Source organism: Schistocerca piceifrons, chromosome 3, assembly GCF_021461385.2.
Source record: "Schistocerca piceifrons isolate TAMUIC-IGC-003096 chromosome 3, iqSchPice1.1, whole genome shotgun sequence".
NCBI lineage: Eukaryota > Metazoa > Arthropoda > Insecta > Orthoptera > Acrididae > Schistocerca > Schistocerca piceifrons.
This window is the reverse complement of record NC_060140.1, coordinates 553,693,060-553,716,179: the sequence shown is the minus strand read 5'-3', so window position 1 is coordinate 553,716,179 and position 23,120 is coordinate 553,693,060. Positions and strand designations below refer to the sequence as shown.

Below are 23,120 nucleotides of genomic sequence, written 5' to 3'. Positions count from 1 at the left end.
ATTGTTACAAATATTCTCCAGTAGAGTCTTGCACCTGCACAGAGATCTTCGTGATTTTGAGTGAGCTGCTCTGTCATAAGATGTTATTGGACTGCACGATTAAAGGGGCACCTGGTTAGCCCGCTGCTCTCGTCCATTAATGTAGGCTTCCAAAACCAGAGATGAAACTTTTTCATGTAATTAAATGGTCGTCCTTATAAGATTGAGTAATCTGTTACAATCTTCTCTTCAAAGGAAAATAATTGGAGGGGGGGGGGGGGGGGAGCGAATCCTTATGGTACTGGTTGAAATGTCAGCTATGGAGGTGAAGCACATAAGCAGAAGGATGTAAAAGAATGCATGTGCCACAAAACATGCAAATAGCTTTTAATATGGTTTTATGTGCTGAGGTTTTTGTCTATTTCTATGTTTATAATCTCATCACATTTAACTGATTTGGACAGCAATGTAACATTGAGAATGGTGTACTCCTTGTTATAGATAACATAAGTCTAGACTGCCCAGCATATATAATGTGCAAATGAGAGGCATTTTATTTTGGGTAGTTTATTCCTAGTGTTTATGAAAACCTTGTAAAGTTTGTGCAAAATTTAGCTTCACAGACATACATGATACTATGTAACAACACTAAGATACTTGTATGTTCGATGAATTAATAGGGCTGTATAATAAGTCAATAAAGATTCATCTCTCTCCTCAAAACGCCAGCTTTGATACCACAAGTCGATCAGAGCTGACAGAGCTCACGTTTGATTTTCCTGTTTACAAATGTGCTTTGATTGGCTTTTGTAGTAAATTCCGCTTTGATAACAGTGGCCTGTTAAAAGTGGAAATAGATGTTTGGGACACAACATGGCATCTCCTGATGATGAGGGTGGTAGCTGTGATATTCAAAAGTTAATCTTAAAATTTAACATTACACTGACTTTGTCAGAATCCATGGAAAAATGTGATCTCACATAGGTGTCTGTTATCACATAGCTACTGTATATGCTCCATAGAATCTAGCCTTGTTGCTCCCCTGGAAAGTAAGTAGCAGTGGGTCATTTGCAGTTAAGTCACACAGTGCACCTAAATTTCTTCTGTGACCTCCATAAACCCACAGCATTACATTGTCAGTGTAGTTAGTTTCCATGAATGGAATAATAGTTCAGTAGTTTTTTTGCGTTAGCTCATCACTCGGAAAGAAATTATTTGCGCAAAAACAAGTAGTAAGAATAATATGTGGTATTCACCGGTTGTCGTCATGGATGTTTCTCTTGAAGGACTTCGCACCATCACAATATTCGCTAATGAAATTTGTTGTAAGTAATTCATCAGAATTTGAGAACAACGGTGATATCAATACCAACAACACTGGAGGAAAGCATGACTTTTTCTTTTTACATATAATAAAGCTTTTAGTGTTACAGGAGGGAGTTCTGTGCGTAGCAACAAAAAATTTCGATCATTTGCCAAACACCATAAAATGTCTTAACAGGTAGCAAAGCAAGTTTTAAATGTAACATAAAAACATTTCTCTCGCGCAACTCCTATTCCGTTGCTGAATTTCTTTTTAAGGAATTGGTAAATTGTAAAAAAAAAAAGTTTTAAGTATAGTGGCATGAGTAGGACTAAGTCGTCATTAATGTTAACACTAACAATGTATATCTGTAAACTGATATCATTGTGATAAAAGAATAGTTCAAATGATTTATAGAACATGTACCTAAGTAACTTTATTTTAAAATATACTATTGTTTGAAATATTTTTGTGGGGGCACAAATTAGGTCTGGATCATGATGTTTTAGGCTGAAGAAGCTGTTCATGGTTAATTTGCAAGCAACCAGAATTACTGTGTGTAATTTTTTTTTGTAAGTATTTCCTGGATCTGACAATAAATCACTAACTCTACATTGTTTTTTTTCCCCACCCCCGCCGATTTATAGGCATAAAGTTCGTGAGTTAATAGACTTTATTCAGGATGATGACAAACTGCGTGAAGAGAGGAAAAAAGCCAAGAAAAATAAAGATAAATATGTGGGCATGTCAAGTGATGCCATGGGCATGAGGTTTGGTAAGTATGTTGAAACTGATGTGAATGTAAATGTTTTTACATGAATTAAGGTTGTTCATGATTTGTAATTTTGCTACTCAGGAAGTAGTGGCTGGGATGATACACCTCGATGGAAAAAAGAAGACCTTGACTGGGATTCAGGTGGAAATGCAAGGTCACGACACCGGAGCTTTGAAGACTCTAATAACAGGTATGGAATTGTACTCGTTGATTGTGGGACATTACTATTATCTTGTAGGAGTAAAATAGTGTTCTGTGACTCACTGGTTAATTGTCTGATTAGTTACTTCACTGTGTTTGTTTGGATTCCTGATGGCTCCAGTTATTTGCTGGTTGTTAATGCTTTTTACCTGTAGAAGCATACGCATGTACAAGAACTGCCATAATCCAAAATCAATGCTAAATAAGGATACATTACACATCCCCGTTCCATCAAACAACCTATAATTTAAAATGTGGTTGGCTCTATACGTTCATTTTTATATACATGTAACTGAAAGATTTTGTTATTAAATTTCAGGTCTCCTGCTTTATTTATTCCCCTTTCATCTTTCTTTTGTTGCCCCTCCTTTTTTTTTTTCTTTTCCATTTTTTCCTCATGGGACAAAACACATTTCAGTGTTTTTCTTGTGATACTTACTTATACACATTACTGATCCCTTCTTCAAATACATATGAACCTCTATTTATGAGAAGGGGAGGAGGGATGCTAAAATATATGTGGTGGAGGTGGCTTTGCAGTGACAATGTTTCTCTATTTGGGCATATGGTTCGTTGTAGGTCAAACATGCATACATAGGCCGAGTAAGTAGGCAAAAGTTACTTGTCATCTTTTTCCATTAAGTACACAGTACATTTTGCACTCCATGGTTGCCAGCCTTGCATATAATTATTTTCTCATCTGTTGAATGGTTTTTCATTCTCCATTGTGATTGCATTAGTTATTTTAATTTGTATAAGAAGATAGAGCGCCACTAATGTGTGACAGAAAAACAATGGTGGGTAACTATAGTGTACAGATTGAAGAGTCTTTGGATTTTACACAGTCCTCTCATGCTTCACACCACCACCACCACCTCCTGCCTCCTGGAACAGTTATCCAACTCGGACGTAGATTTACAAGTATACAAATTGGATTATACATTTGAATGAACTTTACAGGATCAGGGTCGGAGGATATGATGCCATAGTTATGGCTCTCCGTCTGCTTCTGTCATCTGCCATCTCTCTTCAGCTCACCATGATCACTAGCTTGTCTTAATCAAGCCATCCTCCTGCTGCCTGATGGAATCCTGTCCATTGCAGTTTTGAGCCATCTTGTTTCTTCCATTCTCACTAATGTCCAGCCCATTGAAGTATTTTGCCTTTTGTCACGCCAATCATATTAGGCTCCTTGTATAACTCTTCTAGTTCTGTGTTGTGCTTTCCCCTTTCTCTTGTTGGATCCTGTAGTTGGACCCAAGATTGGTCCATATACAGAGCTACTATAAATGATTCATTTGTTTTCAAAACTCTGTATTTTCTGAAGTATTACATTTACAAATATGACTGATGAATGAATACAACTGTAAACTCACCAGATTTGCATTTTGCACTTTACAGTTGTTCTAAGTGTGCCCTTCTGGTCACACGAGATGCGTCCAAACAGTATTAAAGTTTGTTCCATACCTTGTGTGTCAACATTCTGTCAGTGATTGATGTTCTTCGCAATGGTGGTCCATAAGCACAATCCTAAGAGTGCCTCTAAAGCAAAAAGTCGCGAAGTGTTTGGTCAGGTGATCTTTGGTGGCCAAGGGAACAAAGTCACATCTTCTTCACCATCTACACCCAGTCCAGTGATGTGGAAGGTGAATATCAATGCTCTATCTTGTTGTAAGGTGAAATCCTCAAATTGAGCACTCAGTTAGGGAAAAAACCACAACTGCAACATATCAAGGGAAGAGGTACCCATCACAGTCTTCTCACTGTAGAAAAATGGCCCATACAGCTTTGTCTGTGACACTGAAAACATTAACCTTCAGCAAATCTTGTTCATGTGCCATAATTTCATGAAGACTTTCAATGCCCCACACCATCACATAATGGGAATAACCGTTCCAGGTAAATGGAAGCTTCCAGAATGAATTTTCATTCTGTAGTGCAGTGTGTGGTGGTATGAAACTTCCTGGCAGATGAAAAGTGTGCCAGACTGAGACTCGAACTAGGGGCTTTTGTCTTTCTCTGGCTTGTGTTCTGCCAACTGAGCTACCCAAGATGACTGATGACCCACCCTCAGAGCTTTACTTCTGCCAGTACCTCATCTCCTACTTTCCAGACTTCAGGGAAATTCTCCTGCAAAACTTGCATGACTTAGCTGGGGAAGGTTTCCAGAATGAATTTTCACTTTGCAGTGGAGTATGCACTGATAGGAAACTTCCTGGCAGATTAAAACTGTGTTTTGGACCGAAACTTGAACTCGTGACCTTTGCTCTGTGCTATGCAAGCATTCTGGAGACATTTCCCAGGCTATGACAAAGTCATGTCTCTGCAATAAACTTTCCTCCAGGAGTCTTAGACCTGGAAGTTCCTCAGGAGAACTTTTTTAAAGTTTGGAAAATAGGAGATGAGGTACTGGTGGAAGTAAAGCTGTGAGGATGGGTCTTGCTTGAGTAGCTCAGTCAGTCGAGCACTTGACTGTGTAAGGCAAAGGTCATGAGTTCGTGAATCTGTCAGGCACACAGTTTTAACCTGCCAGCAAGTTTCAAATAGAAGGTTGCTTAGTTTTTGAATATCAGGTTGGAGGCAAAATGTTCTTGCTGAAGTGCTTCCTTCATTGTGATGCGAAATTGAAGGTACTGGTCATTATCTTCCAGTTTTAATTATTGCATGAGCTGCAGACTGTACAGTTTGAAATGTAACTGTCATCACAAAATTGTCACAGTTTGCTGCAGTATTCAGTGTTCTTTGCTTATGCAGACCTTCAATTTTATTGACTTGCATTTTCTTTTTCCACAGTTGAATTTGTACGTGTAATATTTTGAAAAATATAGGACTCTGAAAATGGGTGCGCTGTTTATAGTAACTATCTGTTTTCCCAAAGAGCTTTCTCTCATGTATAAGCAGTCAGTTAAGGTCTCGAGAGTCATATAGTACCACTGGCATTATTATTAATTCAGTATTTCGTTATTGAGATAAGCTTCTAGATTTTAATACAGGATGTAGGGAGTAAGAGTCTTGCTGTTATCTCTGCTTTAGTAGATGTTACTTCAGTAAAAATTGATCAAAGATATTTGAACTCTTTCACATACTTCTACCTGGTCCAGTTCACTGTCGATCTTGCGCATTATTGTGCTTTCTTCCTGTACTCACGTACTTGATCGTTTCACTACTAATTTGTAGCCTGTACCTCAATGCCACTAATTCCGTGTTCTGAATACTTTTCACTTCATCTTTGTGTGTGTGTGTGTGTGTGTGTGTGTGTGTGTGTGTGTGTGTGTGTGGGGGCGCGTGCTGTACAGGAATAGTCATTTGCATAGAACTCAGGTAATATTGGCATTTTCAATATGGTCACCCTGAAAGTTCTTTGTGAAACTTTCACATCATCTTTTCGAGTGTCAGACTGAAAAGGCCAGGTGATAATTTGTCTGTCTGTCTGTCTTAATCCTGTTTCTACTTGGAAACTTTGCCATTAGCCTTAGCTTTCATGTCATTTAGGCATGTTTGTAAAAGCCTAACCAATTTCTGCCAAATGTAAAGATAGCAGGAAGTGAACCTCCTACCATAGAAAACAGTTAAGGTGGCATTAGTGATGTGGTCCGGGTAGATGCCTGGTGGGCAGGACATTCATAAATTGTCATTTGCCCAGGAATGTGTTGCTCGCAGTTGCTTATCATTTATAATGTTACTACTTCTACTCTTTACTGCTCTCGGTTTCTCTTTGTCGTGCACACATACGCTGAATAGCTGCATAGCGATAAGTGATAAGTCAGTATAAAAAAAGTTTCCTTAAATCATTGCTTTGTAATGTAACACAGTTTATAGTCCATGTCAAACCTCTGAATATTAGTGAAGAATGATTATTAATAACAAAATTATTATTGAATGTTTTAAACAGATTGCTTGTGTTTCTTGATGATAAATTTATTCTTAAACTGTTTCCAGTGAGAAAACAAAAAACAGCTTTATTGTCAGATGTAGTGACATTTGAGACAGATTATAATTTTCTGTTCTGCTCCTTTCTCCATCTACTTTTGTATGGCTGCACTGCTATCAAGATAAAATGATAAGACTAACACAAAAAGGATTTAATAACAAAGAATCAGTGTCACCTTGAAGCTTATCTTCTTGATCGAGCAGTACTATGTAGTAACCTGAGGCCTATCGAAGTGCTTGGTGCTATCAACCTTGTGGCACAGCAAAGAACACTGGACTGTGTGTTATTCAGGTTAGAGGGAACTTGGCTAATTGTAGAAACAAACAAAGAATTTGTTTGAGGAGGAGTGAATCCTCACCACCGGGAAGATAAAAATAATCATACTAATCCTTTATTGTGGTGTCGAAGTTTAAGAGTAACTGGTGAATAGGCAGAAGTTGCTGTAAAAATTCTGGTAAAAATTCTGGGCTCACCAATTACAGCTGCTGCTGCAGTGAGTTCCTTCAGCACTTTTGGATGGATTTGCATTAAAAAAAAAGAAAAATGAACAAACTGCCCTATCTCTCCTATGGCTGGAAGTTGATGAATGGAGCTGGAACACAACATAAGCCCATTGATCCCAAGGAAAAACCCATACTGAACAGTCCAAGCAAAGACAAAAATGGAAAGGAACCTAGTAGTCAGTGAGAAATCAGATCAGGATAATCTGAGGCAGAATTGGAACTTCCTGCTCTTTCTTCAACTTATGAAGATAAAGAAAATGTTTGAGAAAATTTTTTTAATTTTTTGCAGTAGTATAGTATAAGTAAAAATGCTACCTAAAAGCTAGCTGCTTAATATAAATTATACTTACTTAAAAAGTTACTTTTAAACTTGAACAGTGGAAACTCCAGGTAGGAATATCAACAATGTAGGAAAAGACTGATTGCTAATTACTATAAAGAAGACACGCCAAGTTGCAGACATGCACAATTAAGACAACCACATATAGCTTTTGGCCACAGGCTTATGAAGGCTATGGCTGAATGCTATATGTGAGTGTCTTATAATTGTGCCTGTGTGCAACTAGGAGTGTCTTCTTTATGGTAAAGAACAATCTGTCTTCTCGTACATTGCTAATGCTTTTCAAGTTGGTTATTGTTTATAAGTGCCAGTTATCAGTTAATCTTTAAAATGAATAAATGCTCAGACATTTATAAATTTTGGGCATTTGCCCAGTCTTTTAAACTGGGCATTTGCCCAGTCTTTTAAACTGGGCATTTGCCCAGTCTTTTAAACTGGGCATTTGCCCCAACTTATGAATGTAGAGACATTTCACACCACTAGGTGGCAGTGGCACGCTTGCATTATGCAACTGTTTGATCACAGGGCAATGTTGAGTAAAACACAAATAATGTAGACAACACAATGATAAACAATTAAGTCATTTATTAAAAGAATGTACATGACAAATACTCAACTCCACTTTGATGAGACGGTGTGGCTCTGGAGTAAAAGCTCTGAACACTGTGAATAATGACTGACTATTGAATAGTAGTTCAGTGTGCGATGCCATCACTGACAATATATTAGTTCATGCTCAATTAATGATAAACACTGTGACACTTGGTGATGACTGCTGCAGTGTGACAATACTTGTTGATAACTGTTGGTGGCTTATTGATAACTGCAACTGGAACTGGCCAAACATTGTGATGAGGCCACTTAAATCTGTGGTTAGCAGAAGAATGTTAGTTTGCGAACTGTTGGGTGGATGACAGTAGTAGTCCCTTGCATGAGCTTCCTCTGCAACATCGGACGTAACTCTGTGGCTTGGTTCTGAATGGGCTAATGTCAAGAATCTTAATTTTAAGTTATAAGCTTCTGAATATTTTCTGTCAACTATTAACAATATATTTGGGGCTATTTGCTACTATCATTATAGTAAATCAACGTAACTAAAGCATATTTTTAAATAATAAATTTCTAGAATTTTCATCTTCAAAATTAAGTGACTTAAGAGGACAGTGGCCTGTTTTAACATCACGAACTCTCTTAAATTATTTGACATTGGCCCTTCGGACATCAGGGTCAGGTACACTGAATAACCAGAAACTGGTAATTTTAAGATAAATATTTCCTTGTACTCATTAATTAAATCACTTTATTCATTCCTCAATAATTTAATAACTGATAGCAACTGTTACATGTTCCAAAAATCACATTTTATCACCATAAATCATGAAAACACTGTTTGGTCTTGTAATCAGGGGGAAACTGTTTATTGCCATTTCTTAATATAAGACAAATAATTTGCATACACTGTGGTTGATACTGTAAAAGGGAAGAGAAAAAATAAATCACTTGTTTTCGTCATCACCACCATCCTCATCCTCCACATCATAAGATATCTCTTTATCTCTTTCATGTGACTGTGTATTAACTCTCAGATGATTATTGAACTGCATATAGAATGGACGACTGCTTACATTGATATATGGAAGGAGATCCCTTAAGTCCTTCAATTTTTTTTCTGAAATGGATACAATGGCATCTGAAATAGGTGCAAGTTTTGGCATAGACAAGCGTCAAGATTTCTTTCTGTTCAGATCTGTCATCTCGAATAGTTCTTCTGAGGAGTAACTGTGTTTTTGGAGACAATTCCTGGCATACCTGAGTGATACTTAATCCATTTTATCTTGTTCCAAACAACAGGATTTCCTTCTGTGTTAATTTTCTTGTGCAGATAATGACTTCTCATAAAGTCTTCAAAGTTGTAGAAATCCTTTTTTTCCTGCTCTACCGCAGTTATGGGTCGCTTTCAGGGAACCATGCGCATTAATTTGGCACGGTCTCTTGGCAGTTCTACTTCAGCAGGTATTGTTTTCTTTGTCTTCTCAATGGCTGCATAAATTGAGTCAGCTTCCAAGTGAAAATTTCCAACTTCAAGAAACTTCTGGCTGATTTCCAAACATCTTCCCTGAATCATGAATTCTTCCACTACTCTCAGAAATATGATGGCAATAAAAATATTTCTGTTTTGTCTGGTACACGAATTGCTGTACAGGTGTACCTCAACAATTTCGTCGGCCAGTTTCATCAAATAATCATATTGACCAGAAACAATTTCTTGGCCACCTCTTCTTGCCACTGTTTCATTCCAAATGTAACATATTGGAGAACATTCTTTGTCTCTTTACATAGATGGTCAAGTTGAAGGTCCAAAGTTGTCTTTTGTAAAATTCCACACCACAGCATAGAAATGGAGTGGTTATACATTTCTGCAAATCAAAGGCCAGGGTTTCTACATTGGAATTCTGCTCAGCTTTCCTTTTTTATCACTGTCTTTCTAATCGTAAGCAGCCTGGGCTAAATCCAAATGTTGCTGTCATTCCACTTCAACCTTACAACGTTCAGCATCATCAGTACAATTCTTGAGTAACATGGGGTATTTGTCACATTTTGCAGAAGTGTCAGTCTTTGGTTTGTGGAAGCTAAGATCGAAACAGGTCACAAAAACTCTTCGATAACACATTTCACTTTTTGGCTTCATACCTTTGGTTTTGCAAAGTTCTTGATAGAGCCAGTACATTGCTGAAATAATCAAGTCTGGAGATAAATATGTTTTAGAAGGAGATCGAGAATAATGGCTTTCGTAGTAAGGAAAAATATTAATGTGTTCCTTTATTAAATCAATGTTGTCAAATGGAACTTTCAGATGATTAGAATGTTTACCACGTCCACCTTCAGAACACACTCCATCTTCAGAGTCCTGTCTTTTCTCCACAATTGTTCTTCCTTTCTTTTGTGTTAAAGAAAATGTATTAAGGGACATATTCTTACATTCTTCTATCCTAGTCTGCAAGGAAGGACTGTAAAGAAATTACTTCCTGGAATATTTTTGCCTGCTTGTTATTCCTGCAGGTTTGTTCCTTAAATGCTTCACGTGTTTCTTTTCCTCAGACACCTGATTAGCTATCAACTGATTTTGAGCTTCTGGGGACAATTTGTAATATGCTATGAACATTTTCTCTCTCTCATCGTGATTTACTTTTCCTCCGCAATTTTTCCTGCACTTGCACGATGATTTCAGAACTGTAGCAGGTGTAAATTTTCCTTTCGACGTCACCTATTCCTTTCGTGCAATTTTCAGTTCTTTCCTCCGATTTTTCTCCCATAATTTTTCGTTTCGCTTTCTTTTTCTGTATGAATCCTGTGGGTCACATTTCTTCCTCCCCCTTCCACTGAACTTTGTTGTTTTGTAGCCAGGCTGCTGTTGAATTAGACCAATTTCTTCAATCCTTGAAGATCTTTTAACTGTCTTTCACGTAGTTATATTCCCTCCAGCATTGCTTTCATCACAATTTTCGCCACCACTTGGAACATATTCATCAGAATCTTCAAATGCCTCTTCATCAGAACTTGAAATCACTTGAAATCATGTCTGCCAATAATGATGAACGTGCATTTCCTTTTGTACCAGTACTGGGATGACCTTAAAGAAAATAAAAATGAAATAAATTTAATAGGTGGTTGATAATATTTTAGACTGGTTTTAACTAGAGATACCAGTCAGTTTATGGTCTTGTGTTGGAAAAATTAGGGTTAAATGCTCCTGATAGCAGTTCATTTTAGTAAAAATACCGTCAAGGCAAAGTGATGACTTTAGCGGTGATATTTCAAATGAAGTTTGTTCCTCAAGCTCTTTCTTATTGCCACTAAGAAACATGATATTTGTGCCCACCAAGACTGTCTAGACTCCTCACTAACAATGCACCGAATGGTTAGGTGAATTGTTAAAGGAACAACTCTTATTATTGTGTATTCCTGCCAGATTTAAGTCCAAAGTCACAGCAATGTTTCCATTGTGGAAACCATCTGTCAGCAAAAAAAGGCCAATGTCGACACTGGCCCTTCTTACAACAAATGTAAAATGAGGAAGGGCCAGTGTCAAGATTGGCGTCTTTATGCTGATTAGAAACTTGATAAAACACTTTAGGGCTTACATCTTAAAACCCCAGTATATCTCATCCTTTGTGGCTTAGACATTGGCCGTTTTAACATTATGAAGAGCACATGAAACTATATGGCGTACACCAATAAAACCAGTTTTGACAGATATTGACATTGGTCCTTTTAGAACCAAGCCACAGAACTATTGGTAGATAGATTGGACTGTTTGCTTTGTAAGTCACATGGCAGTGCTAACAGATCATAAGTACGTGGTGCTGTGCTGGAGATTGCCTGGCATATGGCGCACCCTCTGTGCAATAGGTTGTGCACCGTATCAAACGTTAGACACAGCATATGGTTCTTATCAGACTCATCTATGGATACTATTGTAAGCCTTCTTGATGTCTACAAAGAGGAGGTTATTTGTACATTGTTTCACAGATCTGTACTGGTTTTGATTGTCCTGGTGCTGCCTTCTTTGCCCAGATTAAATCAGTTAAGTTTTGGAGCAGAGAGCTTTCTCCCCAGCCTTGAGAAGCTCAGTGGGACTTCCATCCTCTCTTGGGTGCTTGCCATTTTTAAGGTTTTTAATTTGTTTTTGTATCTTCTTGACAGTGGGTGGAGGTTACTCGGGATCCACTGCTACCAAGTCATTAAACTAGAATGATTCACTTGGTTCTTCAAAATTTTGTAGGTTCCTGAAGTAGTCTGTCAATCTTCTCCAAATCCCTTGATCCTCCATTAATGCCCTTCCATTGGCATCTTTTATGAATTTGTGTTGGTGGTTTGGTTCTCCTTAAAACCACTTTGCTTTCCTGTATTGTTCTTTACATCCATTTGCATCAGTCTTTTTGAGTTTCCTCTATGATGGTTCTTACATATTGTCTCGTTGCTTTCTGTAATGTGGCCTTGTTCGCCATTGTATTTCTTTGAGCTTTGGTTTCCCTTCTGGCATAGTACTTCGTACCCTGGGTAATTTTCCCCCATCTATCTCTGGTAACTTCCATTTCTCATCAAACAGCTTGTTTTACCTTAATTTGCTTTGCAACTACTTTCTTTGGGCTGTGTCTTTAATGGCATCTGCAGTTACCTTCCAATTCTGATCTATTTGGAATCTCTGTTCTCTTCATTCCCCAATAATTCAGAACAGTTGGTCAGTTTGATTATGAAAATGCCTCTTATATTTTGCCTTCATCACTACTCTGACGATGGAGTGGTCCTATCCACATTCATCATCTCTTGCTGTCGTGACATTTCACACCAGCTTTTTTATTCCACTGTCTACTACTACAGGGTCAATCTAGTTCACTGTCTTTCCATCCACAGATACCAAAGTGCATTTATGTATTCTCTTTTTATCAAAGACAGTTCTACACACAAACATGCCTTGTGCCGTCACAGAGTTAGCCAAACGAATACCGTTATCATTGCTCACATTATGTAGGCTGTGCTTCTCAGTGGTTACCTTGAAGGCTGCTTCTTTTCCTCCTTTTGGACTAAGATCTCCCAAGATGATTTTGTAGTGCTCATTTAGTACATTGTCCAAGATCATCTCTGGTTCCTTGTAGATTATACTTTTTTTGATATTTTCACACTCTTCACTGGTGGTTGACAGTTTATACATGTGACTGTGTTTCTCGCTAGCTGTTGTTGCAAGTGAGATTCTGGGGTTGATTGATTTAAAATCTACACGTCTGGTACACAAGTACCTATTGAATGGTTCGTTTCTGATGCTCCGTGTAACATGTCATAGTTTTCCTTTCCTCTGAAGATCATTTCTGTCCACCTTGTCTCTTGCAGAGCCAGCAAGTCTGTTCCATATTTATCCACATGCCTTAAAACACATTTTGCTGCCCCAGATTGGCATAGGCTCCTGGCGTTCCAGGTTCGTAGTAGTATTTCATTTTGGAGTCCATATTTTTGCTTAGGTTGTTTTTTAGAGATCAGTAATCCTATCTGAGGGTCTTGTGACAGTAGCACTAGTAATTATTATTCCAGGACAGTTTGGTAACCTGTTGTCAACCTCCAACCAGGAGGACTGGGATCTGTCAGTCAGAGTTTTTATCCCCCTAGTCTTTCGGCTAATCCCTGTCAGCAAGAAAGCGGATCAACACTTAGTGCTGTTCACTCTCTTTGACACAGGATCAACATAGAGCATATGTGGTTGGTGCTTACTAAATGTAGCTTCACCATGTGCTACTCTTCCACTCCCCCTGATCCTGCCACCTCAATCTGTAACAACTTACTCGAATCCATCCATATTCATAGCTAGCCCTGTTTGAGGAGCAAGCGCTGTCCACCATCTGCGACCCCTTTGGTAACTGAGATACACCCCGAATTAAGGAATATATGTTTAAATAACTATTTATCATATTTTTATTGAGTATTGTAACAAACGATAGTGTGCTGAAGGGTCTAAGCTGATTGCCTTCCTACATTCACTGATTGTCCTCTCAAGTTACTTAACTGAAAAATTCATTGTTTAGGATAAAATAATTTTGGGAATTGATCTGTGTCATTGTAAATTGCTGAGGTTTCAATCAATTTGCCACAGTCCTAGGGCAGCAGCAAACTGATCAAAACATCAGCAATTTAGTTCTTTTAGCAGTTTACAGTGACATGGCCCAGTACCCAAAATTATTTTATCCAAAATGATACAGGCAATGGAAGCCTACAAACTTAAATTCATTATTATTATTGTAGCACTAAAAGAGAGCGTGGGACTCCAGAGAAAATGAAATGTAAGAGCACAGTAAAGTTGCTCATCTTCATTGCCTCTACGACCTTTTTTTTTTTTTTTTTAAAAAAAAGGTATTGTAGCACAGGTACCAAGCAGAGAAGAAAGTCCAGTACGTCCAAAGTCTCATTCTTCACTCAAAAGCTAGGGACAGGAGATGTCATTGTGTAGGATACAAGGGTAGATGCAGATTTGAGAAAATGAGACTGAAAAGACAATCACTAACAAAAATTTTGCTGTGACCTAGCCATTGCATCAGTGTATTATGAACCAGTGGAAGGTAAATGGCTCAGTGGGAGGTACATCAATCTGTAGTGGCTGAAATTAACACAACCCTGAATGCTTCCTGGTAAGATAATGGCTGTAATCCACATCTGGAGAGAACGTAGCCCTGTGGTACATGGATTGTTGAGTATTCAAAATTATGAAATTTTACATTGCTAGTGACATACTGATTATTTGCTTATAGGCGTAATAAAAAATCTACTCACCAAGTGGCAGCAGGAGAACACAAATATAAAGGTATTTAAGATTTGCAGGCTTTCAGAGCCAGTGGCTCCTCCTCCTGGCAGACAGGTTGAAGGAGAAGGAAGATGGGTGAAGGAAAACGACTGGCGAGGTTTAAAAGTGGTGAGAGTTCACAAAAAGTCGACCAGAACCCTGGGTCAGGGGAGACTTACTAAATGGGGTGAGAAGGAAAGGCTGCTTTTCATCTTCATTGATATACTAATTATTTTGTCACATTTTAACCAGCTATATTAAATGTTATAACATGAGAGCAATAATTAGGTTACTACATGCCTTTTTGTGTAATTTTTGTTAATAGTGAGGCAGTTGTGACAGAATTTTTCAGTAATTTGGGTTTACATGTGGCATATTCCTGCATTGCATAGGCCAAGACTTCAGTGATCATTATTATTAGCTACTTGACATCCGCCACTGGATGAAAGCCTGCTTCTGGGGGTGCCCCGTGCATTAATGCCTTCAGCTGCATGTGTCTTTATTGCTTTGTCTTGCTTTTTGAATGTCATATGCCCACCCTCCATCAGGTCATCATCTTTTCTTTCTCGTGTGATCCAGCAAATAATTCCCTTAGTCCATCTATTCACGTGGCAACTTGTCCCACCATTCCAATTTAATTTTCACCAATGTTATAGTTACATGTTGATCTCTAGTATGTTGCTTGACCCATTTGTTTGCTTTTCTCTCTCTCCTAGTCTTTTCCAACATGCATCTTTTCTTTGCTCACTGAGCTTCTCTTGATTTAGATAGTTTCATCATTGAAGGTCCAGATCTCACTGCTGTAAGTAAAAACTGGCAATACACAGTGATTGTAAACTTTTCTTTTCAGACCAATAAGAAGTTTAATTTTGAAAGCTCATATTGTTCATTAGAAGCAACCAGAGAAATTTTTACTCTTTAATTTGTTTTTTGCTATCCATGGAGTCATTGTCTTAATCTTCCATAAATAAAAAATATATATGTCTTATGACTTCGTCAGTTTATACAATGTTCTGGTAAATACGTTGATTATAAATTTAGTCCTATTTTAATTAATTTTCTAGCCCATTTCCACATTTGCCCTATCAAGTTCTCCCATTTGTTATCCGTACTAGAGGCAAACAGTACAGTATCATCACCAAAACAAAAGTGGTTCATTTATGTTGCCTTAAAATATATTCCTTCTTCATTTTACCGGTTTAAGGACCTGAAACTTTCTTTAAAGCTGCCGACGATAGTTTTGGTGATGCAAACTTTTGCATATGACTTCTTTCGTTTCTGAATTTCTGTCCTGAGGGAGCCCCCATTTGGAGTAGGCAGCATCATGGCAGATATACTGTGTCACGTAAAGACCATAGTTGTCAGCTGGTGGTTGGAAGGATTGCCAGACAGTCCCTTCAGACTGAGAACAATTCATTGCAGATTATTGTGACCACATGTACAGTCCATAAAGTAAGAGCATGATTGGCGTTACGCACATACGATAAAAGATATTACAGCCCGATGAAGGTAACCTTTGTCCTCCATGCAACATCCATAGAGAATTACTTTCAGTTCTTGACTGAGATACACAATAAGAAACATGAGTACAGTTTATACATTGCATTTATCAAAGATGTTTGATGCCGACTGCCAAATGTTGGTTCATCAACAAAAATGAAGATTGGACACTGCAGGAGAACAATGATACAGAGCACTGAAGCAGGCATTGCAGCGACCAGAATAGGGATAAAAGTGTGCAGGTACTAGATTGGTCTTCAGTCAGCTGATGCTAATCCTGTTAAAAATGTATTGTCTTACATCAAAAAGAAGTTACAAGGAAAAATGATCTCCACTTTGAAACAGCTGTTGACACAAATTCAATGCATTTAGAGGTGTCTTCCGCATAAATATGCAGAAAACTTAGTGCTATAATGTCAAGTTTAACACATATATATATTTGAGAATGACACAACACATATAAGTCACAGAGTAAGTTGACAAGCAAGACATGCATACACATTAGCATTCGAATGAGCACTGAGTCCCAGTCTAGCGGCCGCTGCTCGGCTGGCCGCTTAGGTGACGCAGCTGCTGCATGGCTGGCAGACAGCGCCGCACATAGAGGACGCGCGTAATTTTGCGGCGGCGCTTTGATCGGCGAGTCACAACACTTTTTCCCCCTTTGAAATTGTTGCACTGGTCTTGATGGAGGTGTCCTGGAGATGGCTAACATCCATAGGCGTTGTTTGACTCGCCATAAAGTCTCGAGGAGGAGGCTTCCCGTACGGACGGAAGTGTCCCCGATGATAACAGCTCGAGATGACAGGAGACGTAGGGGTCGAATCTGGAGGGGCCCCATGCACCAATCTGCCCGTCGCGGCAAGTCCAGTTGATATGACAGGAGACATGGGCGATGTGTCGGCGTCCGTTGGAGGAGGAGGCGAGTAGATTTGCTCTGACAGAGGATGGTCATCCGGTTCCTGCATGGGCACGTCTCCTGGTGGCGTCCGTTCTTGTGTTGGCATCGCGATGACGGAGAGAGGGCTGCGTTGTGAGTATTAAGAGATGCCAAGATCCCAAGCGTCAGGTAGAGCCGAAGGTGATGTAGCGGTATTCGGAACAGGCGTTGCCGGCACACAAGGCCTAAGCTGGTCCGAATGACGCATTGCAACACCCGTGTCCGTCTGGATTTCATACAGGCGTCTGCCACGGTGTCGTAAGATGCGGCCCGGGCTCCATTTTGGCCACGTGCCATATCCCCGTACCCAGATGAGGTCGTCGGCGGTGAACCGGCCAAGTGAAGGCACCCGCGGCCGTGAGGTGGATGGCCGCAGAAGATGAAGTAGCATGCGGGGCTGTCGGCCATGTAAGAGCTCAGACGGGCTGTGGTCGCCCATGAGGGTGAAACGGTAAGACGCCAGAAACTGGAGAAGTGCATCATCAGCAGCAGAAGAAGTCAGAAGTTTCCGCATCTGAGCCTTAAATGTGCGGACCAGTCGTTCAGCCTCACCGTTGGATTGTGGATGGAACGGCAGGGCCGTGACTGCATAACGCTGTGACGAGCACAAAAATCCGCAAATTCAGAAGAGGCAAATTGTGGACCATTACCAGTAACAAGAGTAGAGGGGAGGCCTTCCAAAGAAAAAATGCGGGTGAGAGCACTGGTAGTTGCTGCGGTGGTAGGCGACGTGCAACGGACAATGAAAGGAAAGTTAGAGTAGGCGTCAATTACGAGGAGCCAGTAAGTACCTAAAAAAGAGTCCTGCAAAGTCAGCATGAATGCCCTCCCAGGGCTTCTTAGGCGAAGGCCACGGTGACAAAGATGACTTCGGGGCAGCGACCTGTGACGCACAAAGGCTGCAGGCAGCGACCATGTGTGCTATTTCAGAGTCGATGCCAGGCAAGTACACATGACGGCGCGCCAGAGATTTTGTGCGAGACACCCCAGTGCCCTTGATGAAGGAGGCGCAAGACCGAAGCACGCAAAGACGCAGGTACCACAACACGCGGCGAAGAATTGTCATTGGAAAGGAGGATAACACTATCCCTAGCCGTGAGGCGGTAGCGCAAAGCGTAGTAGTTCCGCAACGGATCAGAAGTCTTAGCGGATGGGCGATCTGGCCAACCCTTCTGAATACAGCATAAAACCCTGGAGAGGGTAGGGTCAGAACCCATAGCAGCCCCCAGCCTGTCCTCAGTGATGGGGAACCCGTCCACAACCCGCTGCTCGGCAACACCAGGTGGAAACACAAAAGTTCATCCCTATCGAATGCCTGATCGGGACCCATGGGAAAGCGAGACAGAGCATCAGCATTTGCATGTTGAGCCGTTGGCCGGAAATGAATCTCATAATTAAAACGAGACAAGTAAAGAGCCCAACGCTGGAGGCGGGAAGTGACGTTGATGGATGAAACAAGGAAACAATTGGTTTGTCATCCGTAACAAGATGAAATTTTGAGCCATAGAGAAAAACACCAAACTTATGAAGAGCGTAAATAATGGCCAAACCTTCTTTCTCAATTTGAGAATACTTTTGTTGGGCATCCGTGAGCATTTTGGAGGCATAAACAATGGGTTGTTCCGAACCGTCAGAAAAACGGTGCGCAAGGACTGCACCGATCCCATATTGAGAGGCGTCTGTGGCAAGAACAATATGTTGGCCAGGTCGATAAGTAGCCAGGCACGGGGCCTGTTTCAGCATAGTCTTAAATTTCTGGAAAGCCGCCTTCGCATCACGTGGACCAGTGAAAAGGCATGTTTTTATGCAACAGGCGATGCAACGGCTGAGCCACCGAAGACGCAGATGGTAAAAACTTGTGATAGTATGCTATTTTCCCCAAGAAGGCCTGCAGTTCCGTAACAGATGCAGGGCGAGGAAGGGCATCAATCGCAGCGACAGTTAGCTGAAGCGGACGAATATCATCCCGCGAGAGTTGAAACCCCAAGTACGTGATAGATGCCTCAAAAAATTGTGATTTCTGAAGATTACACTTAAGACCGGCAGTCTGTAAGACATGAAAAAGTGTGCGGAGATTTTGAAGATGTTCTTCAGTGGTGGAGCCAGTGACAACAATGTCGTCCATGTAATTGATACACCTAGGGACAGGGAGCAATAATTGTGCCAAGAATCACTGAAAGAGAGCAGGGGCACTAGCAACCCCAAATGGCAAGCCGTGGTATTGATAGAGGCTGAAAGGCGTGTTAAGGACCAGAAACTACCGGGAAGCAGCGTTGAGAGGAAGTTGATGATAAGCTTCTGACAGGTCAATTCTAGAAAAATACTGGCCTCCAGCAAGTTTAGTGAACAGTTCTTCAGGATGGGGCATAGGGTAAGTGTCGATGAGGCATTGGGCATTTACAGTGGCTTTGAAATCGCCACAGAGACGAATATCACCATTTGGCTTAGCAACGACAACAACAGGAGAGGACCACTCACTGGAAGTGACAGGAAGCAAGACCCCTGAAGTAGTGAGACGATCCAACTCCCGTTTTACCCAATCACGAAGGGCCACAGGAATGGGCCGAGCCCGAAAAAACTTAGGCCGAGCAGTGGGTTTGAGCGTGATATGAGCTTCAAAGTCGTTTGCACAGCCTAACCCAGGAGAAAAAAGGGACGAAAATGTCGTCGACAAGCAATCCAGTTGAGCATAAGGAATAGCATCAGAGACAATATTGACAGAGTCATCTATGGAGAACCCAAAAACGCGAAAGGCATAGAAACCAAAAAGATTTTCTGCACTGCTCTGGTCGACCACAAATACGGGAACAGTGTGAATGACGGATTTGTAAGATACCTCAGCATGAAACTGTCCCAAGAGAGAAACCTTCTGTTTATTGTACGTCCGTAATTGCCGACTGACAGGTGACAGGAGTGGAGAACCCAACTATAGATACATCTGAGAATTAATTATAGTGGCAGCAGAACCGGTATCCACCTGCATGCGAACATCTCGACCAAGGATTTGGACAGTGAGGAATAACTTCCCTGAAAGGGAAGAAGTGCAATTGACAGACAACACAGAATCAGAATCAGCGTCATGTTCATGAACATCATGTATGTGGACGGATTTGCAAACGGAAGACACATGACCTTTCTTTTTGCAATTGTGACACACAGCCCAACGTTGGGGACAATCCTCGCGTGAATGTTTCGTGAAACACCACGGACATGAAGGAAGTTGCCGGGGGTTTTGCTGCAGTATCTTAGCGGGTTGTTTATGGTTAGGCCGAGGCTGCGCGTGGGAGCGCACTGCGGCCACGTCAGCCGGCGGGGTTGCGCCGCACGCGTAGTCAACAGCGCACAGAGGTTGTATTTCCCCAACATCAACCCACGCCTCTAATTGCGCCCCAGCGGCGCAAGAAATTTCAAAAGACTGCGCAATGGAGAGAACTTCATCTAGAGTCGGATTTGCCAACTGAAGGGCCCGTTGCCGAACTTCTTTGTCGGGCGCCGACCGGATAATAGCATCCCGTACCATGGAATCGGCATAGGATTCTTTGTGAACGTCAGTAACAAATTGTCACTTTCGACTGAGGCCGTGAAGTTCAGTAGCCCAAGCGCGATAGGATTGATGTGGCTGTTTTTGACAACGATAAAAGGCAACACGATAGGCTACCACATGCGTTTGCTTTTGAAAATAGACAGACAGAACTGAGCACATTTCAGCAAAGGACAAAGACGCAGGATCCTTCAAAGGAGCCAATTGCGACAACAACCGATACATTTGAGGTGAAATCCAGGAAAGAAACAGAGACTTACATGGTTGTTCGTCCGTGACATGAAATGCCAAGAATTGCTGTCGAAGACGTATTTCATAATCAGACCAGTCTTCCGCCGCCTCGTCGTAAGGAGGAAAAGGAGGTATAGCCAACGACGAGAAACAGTCCGCATTTGACGTCGCGACAAAATCGCGAATGCCGCTGTTAGAAGCGTTTGCTATTCAAGGAGATTTTGCAATAGTTGCTCGACAGTAGCCATGGAAACCTGTGGGTCAACGGTGAAAAGGAAAAATCCACTACCTCGTCGCCAATTGTTATAACGTCAAGTTTAACACATATATATTTGAGAACGACACAACACATATAAGTCACAGAGTAAGTTGACAAGCAAGACATGTGTACATGTTAGCATTCGAAGGAGCACTGAGTCCCAGTCTAGCGGCTGCAGCTCGGTTGGCTGCTTAGTTGGCGCAGCTGCTGCATGGCTGGCAGACAGCGCTGCACGTAGAGGACGCGCGTAATTGCGTGGCGGCGCTTTGATCGGCGAGTCACAACACTTAGTTTCAAGCATGCGTTGGAGGTGACAAGCAATTGCCAACACTTCGGGTGACTGGACATATTAATTGTAATTGCATTTTCTTTTGTTTATATATTATCTATGTACAAGGTTTGTTCAAAAAATTCTGGAACTTTGTGTACAAAATTTTTCTGCACTTACCTTTTACGTATTATGCGTGGTCTCCTTCCAAATGCTCTCCTCTACAATTGATACACCACTCCCAACACTTCCAGGAAGGTTAAAATCATGGTTTACCACGGAGACGTGAAGCCATATTTCCCACCTCCATCATGGCGCATCAAATGCCAGCTCTTCAGGCACATGTGTTCCCGATGTACATGCGACCAATTTGTGGAGATGATAGCCACCCACTTCACCAAAATTCACTGTGGGTGCACTACCAGCTGTCTGTGCAAATTGTGGGAATGACCAGTCTCCTCCATCCCTGAAGTATGCTACACAGTTAAGGAACACAAAATAAAGGAACTGAAGAAGCCATATCACCTCTCATATTTTGAGGCTCGGAAACTAAACATGATCGTTTATACCATCTCTCCATGATACTGACTTTGCCACTACTGCTGCCAGGTCTTCAGTAGAACCAGGTCCACTTAATCGATTGATTGGTAACTCCAGTAGTAAATTATACCCGAGGGTGATAGGCACTTCACTCTTGTGCTTGCTTCAGCACCTTCTTTTAGAACCATTTCCAGCTCATGGCCGGAGAAGCATTGTCCTCCTCCTCCTCCTCCTCCTCCTCCTCCTCCTCCTCCTGTGTCTGCTGACGACAGGAGTCCCTTCCAGTAATCTTCTTCTGTCAAACTTACAGACCAGTGCCTGCTCCTAAATCCACAGTGAATAACCTCTTAAAAGTTTCTGGACTGCAAAAAAACAGCAAAACAGAAAAAGAAGAAATCTCAGAGGGTAGCTACTCTGATGACCTCGGAGACACCAGATGTCCCCCTTCCTATCGTACACTGAACTGATGTTCGTCGACATTGTTCCACCCTCACCTGTGATAGACAGTGATCCTGGAGCATGACCCCTCTTCCTAGCCCTTCCTACCTGACCAGAACACACTTAACGTAATTCAGTGGATCAGCAGTGGAATTACTGTCACCTGACAGAACTGCAACAATTAGTTTCTTCCTGTACTGCAACCTGCGCTCTGCGTTGGTCTCAGTAAATAAGTTCCACTGACAACCGTTCTCTAATTCTTCAAGGTTCCTATTCATTCTGTCATAACCTTACTGTTCTTGGGAGAGCATCTGGAGAGGTCTTTACAGTGATTCATACAGATGTCATCAGTGAGTGGATTCCCCTCTGTACCACACAGATAGCAACACTGAAGCAAGTGTGAATGACCCCAGCGATCACTTTTTGTAATGTTCATTTACTACCACATCTTAAGATGGTCACCTTAACCCAACAGTTTGCAGAACTGAACTACAATAATTTTGAATATGTTCTATGTCCTCAAAACATCTTCTACGCAGCAAGAAGTTCTCTTTCCTAATACCATTGTTGTATTACACTTCTTGTTCCTGTTGCATGTTCTGGAATTATGTCTTCTGTAAATTTTAAGATGCATGTCAGCATAGTGAGTTGTTTTGTCCACCAGTCTTACAGGGAAAACTAAATATGACTGTAAATCTGAATTGTGTGGCTGTAGTTGGTCAGTCAAAACAATTTTTGTTATGTACTCCAGAGTCATGAAATTGGTAAGCTTTCTGGTATTGTTATTTTACGGGTGCTAAACTGCATTCTTCTCTGACCGGGCACTTAATTTATTTAATGTATTTCAGAAATGTCCTGGATTAATTTTCTCCACAATATGTGACAGAACACTTCTCTCCAGTCACTATGCTTGAAGATGGCTTGCTTCTTGCCTCGCTCTAAAGTGTGGCTTGTTACGTACATGACGTAGTCGAATGAAAACGAGACAGATGAGATGGGGGTGGGGGCTCCGTACAAGTGTTCTGTCAGTTTCTTGCAAACTTT

The 23,120-nt window shown here is 41.0% G+C and overlaps 1 protein-coding gene across 2 annotated transcripts in view; it reads left to right on the top strand.

The window, feature by feature from the left end:
• The window catches only part of LOC124790093 (clathrin interactor 1), a gene marked incomplete in the record, with an annotated part of 192,939 nt that overhangs the window by 39,641 nt on the left and 130,178 nt on the right, over window positions 1–23,120 (top strand). For both annotated transcript variants that reach the window (XR_007016219.1, XM_047257659.1), the window contains 2 exon segments: window positions 1,930–2,057; window positions 2,139–2,247. Coding sequence is in view for 1 of the 2 variants with exons in the window: in XM_047257659.1 (XP_047113615.1) it covers window positions 1,930–2,057; window positions 2,139–2,247 (237 nt within the window).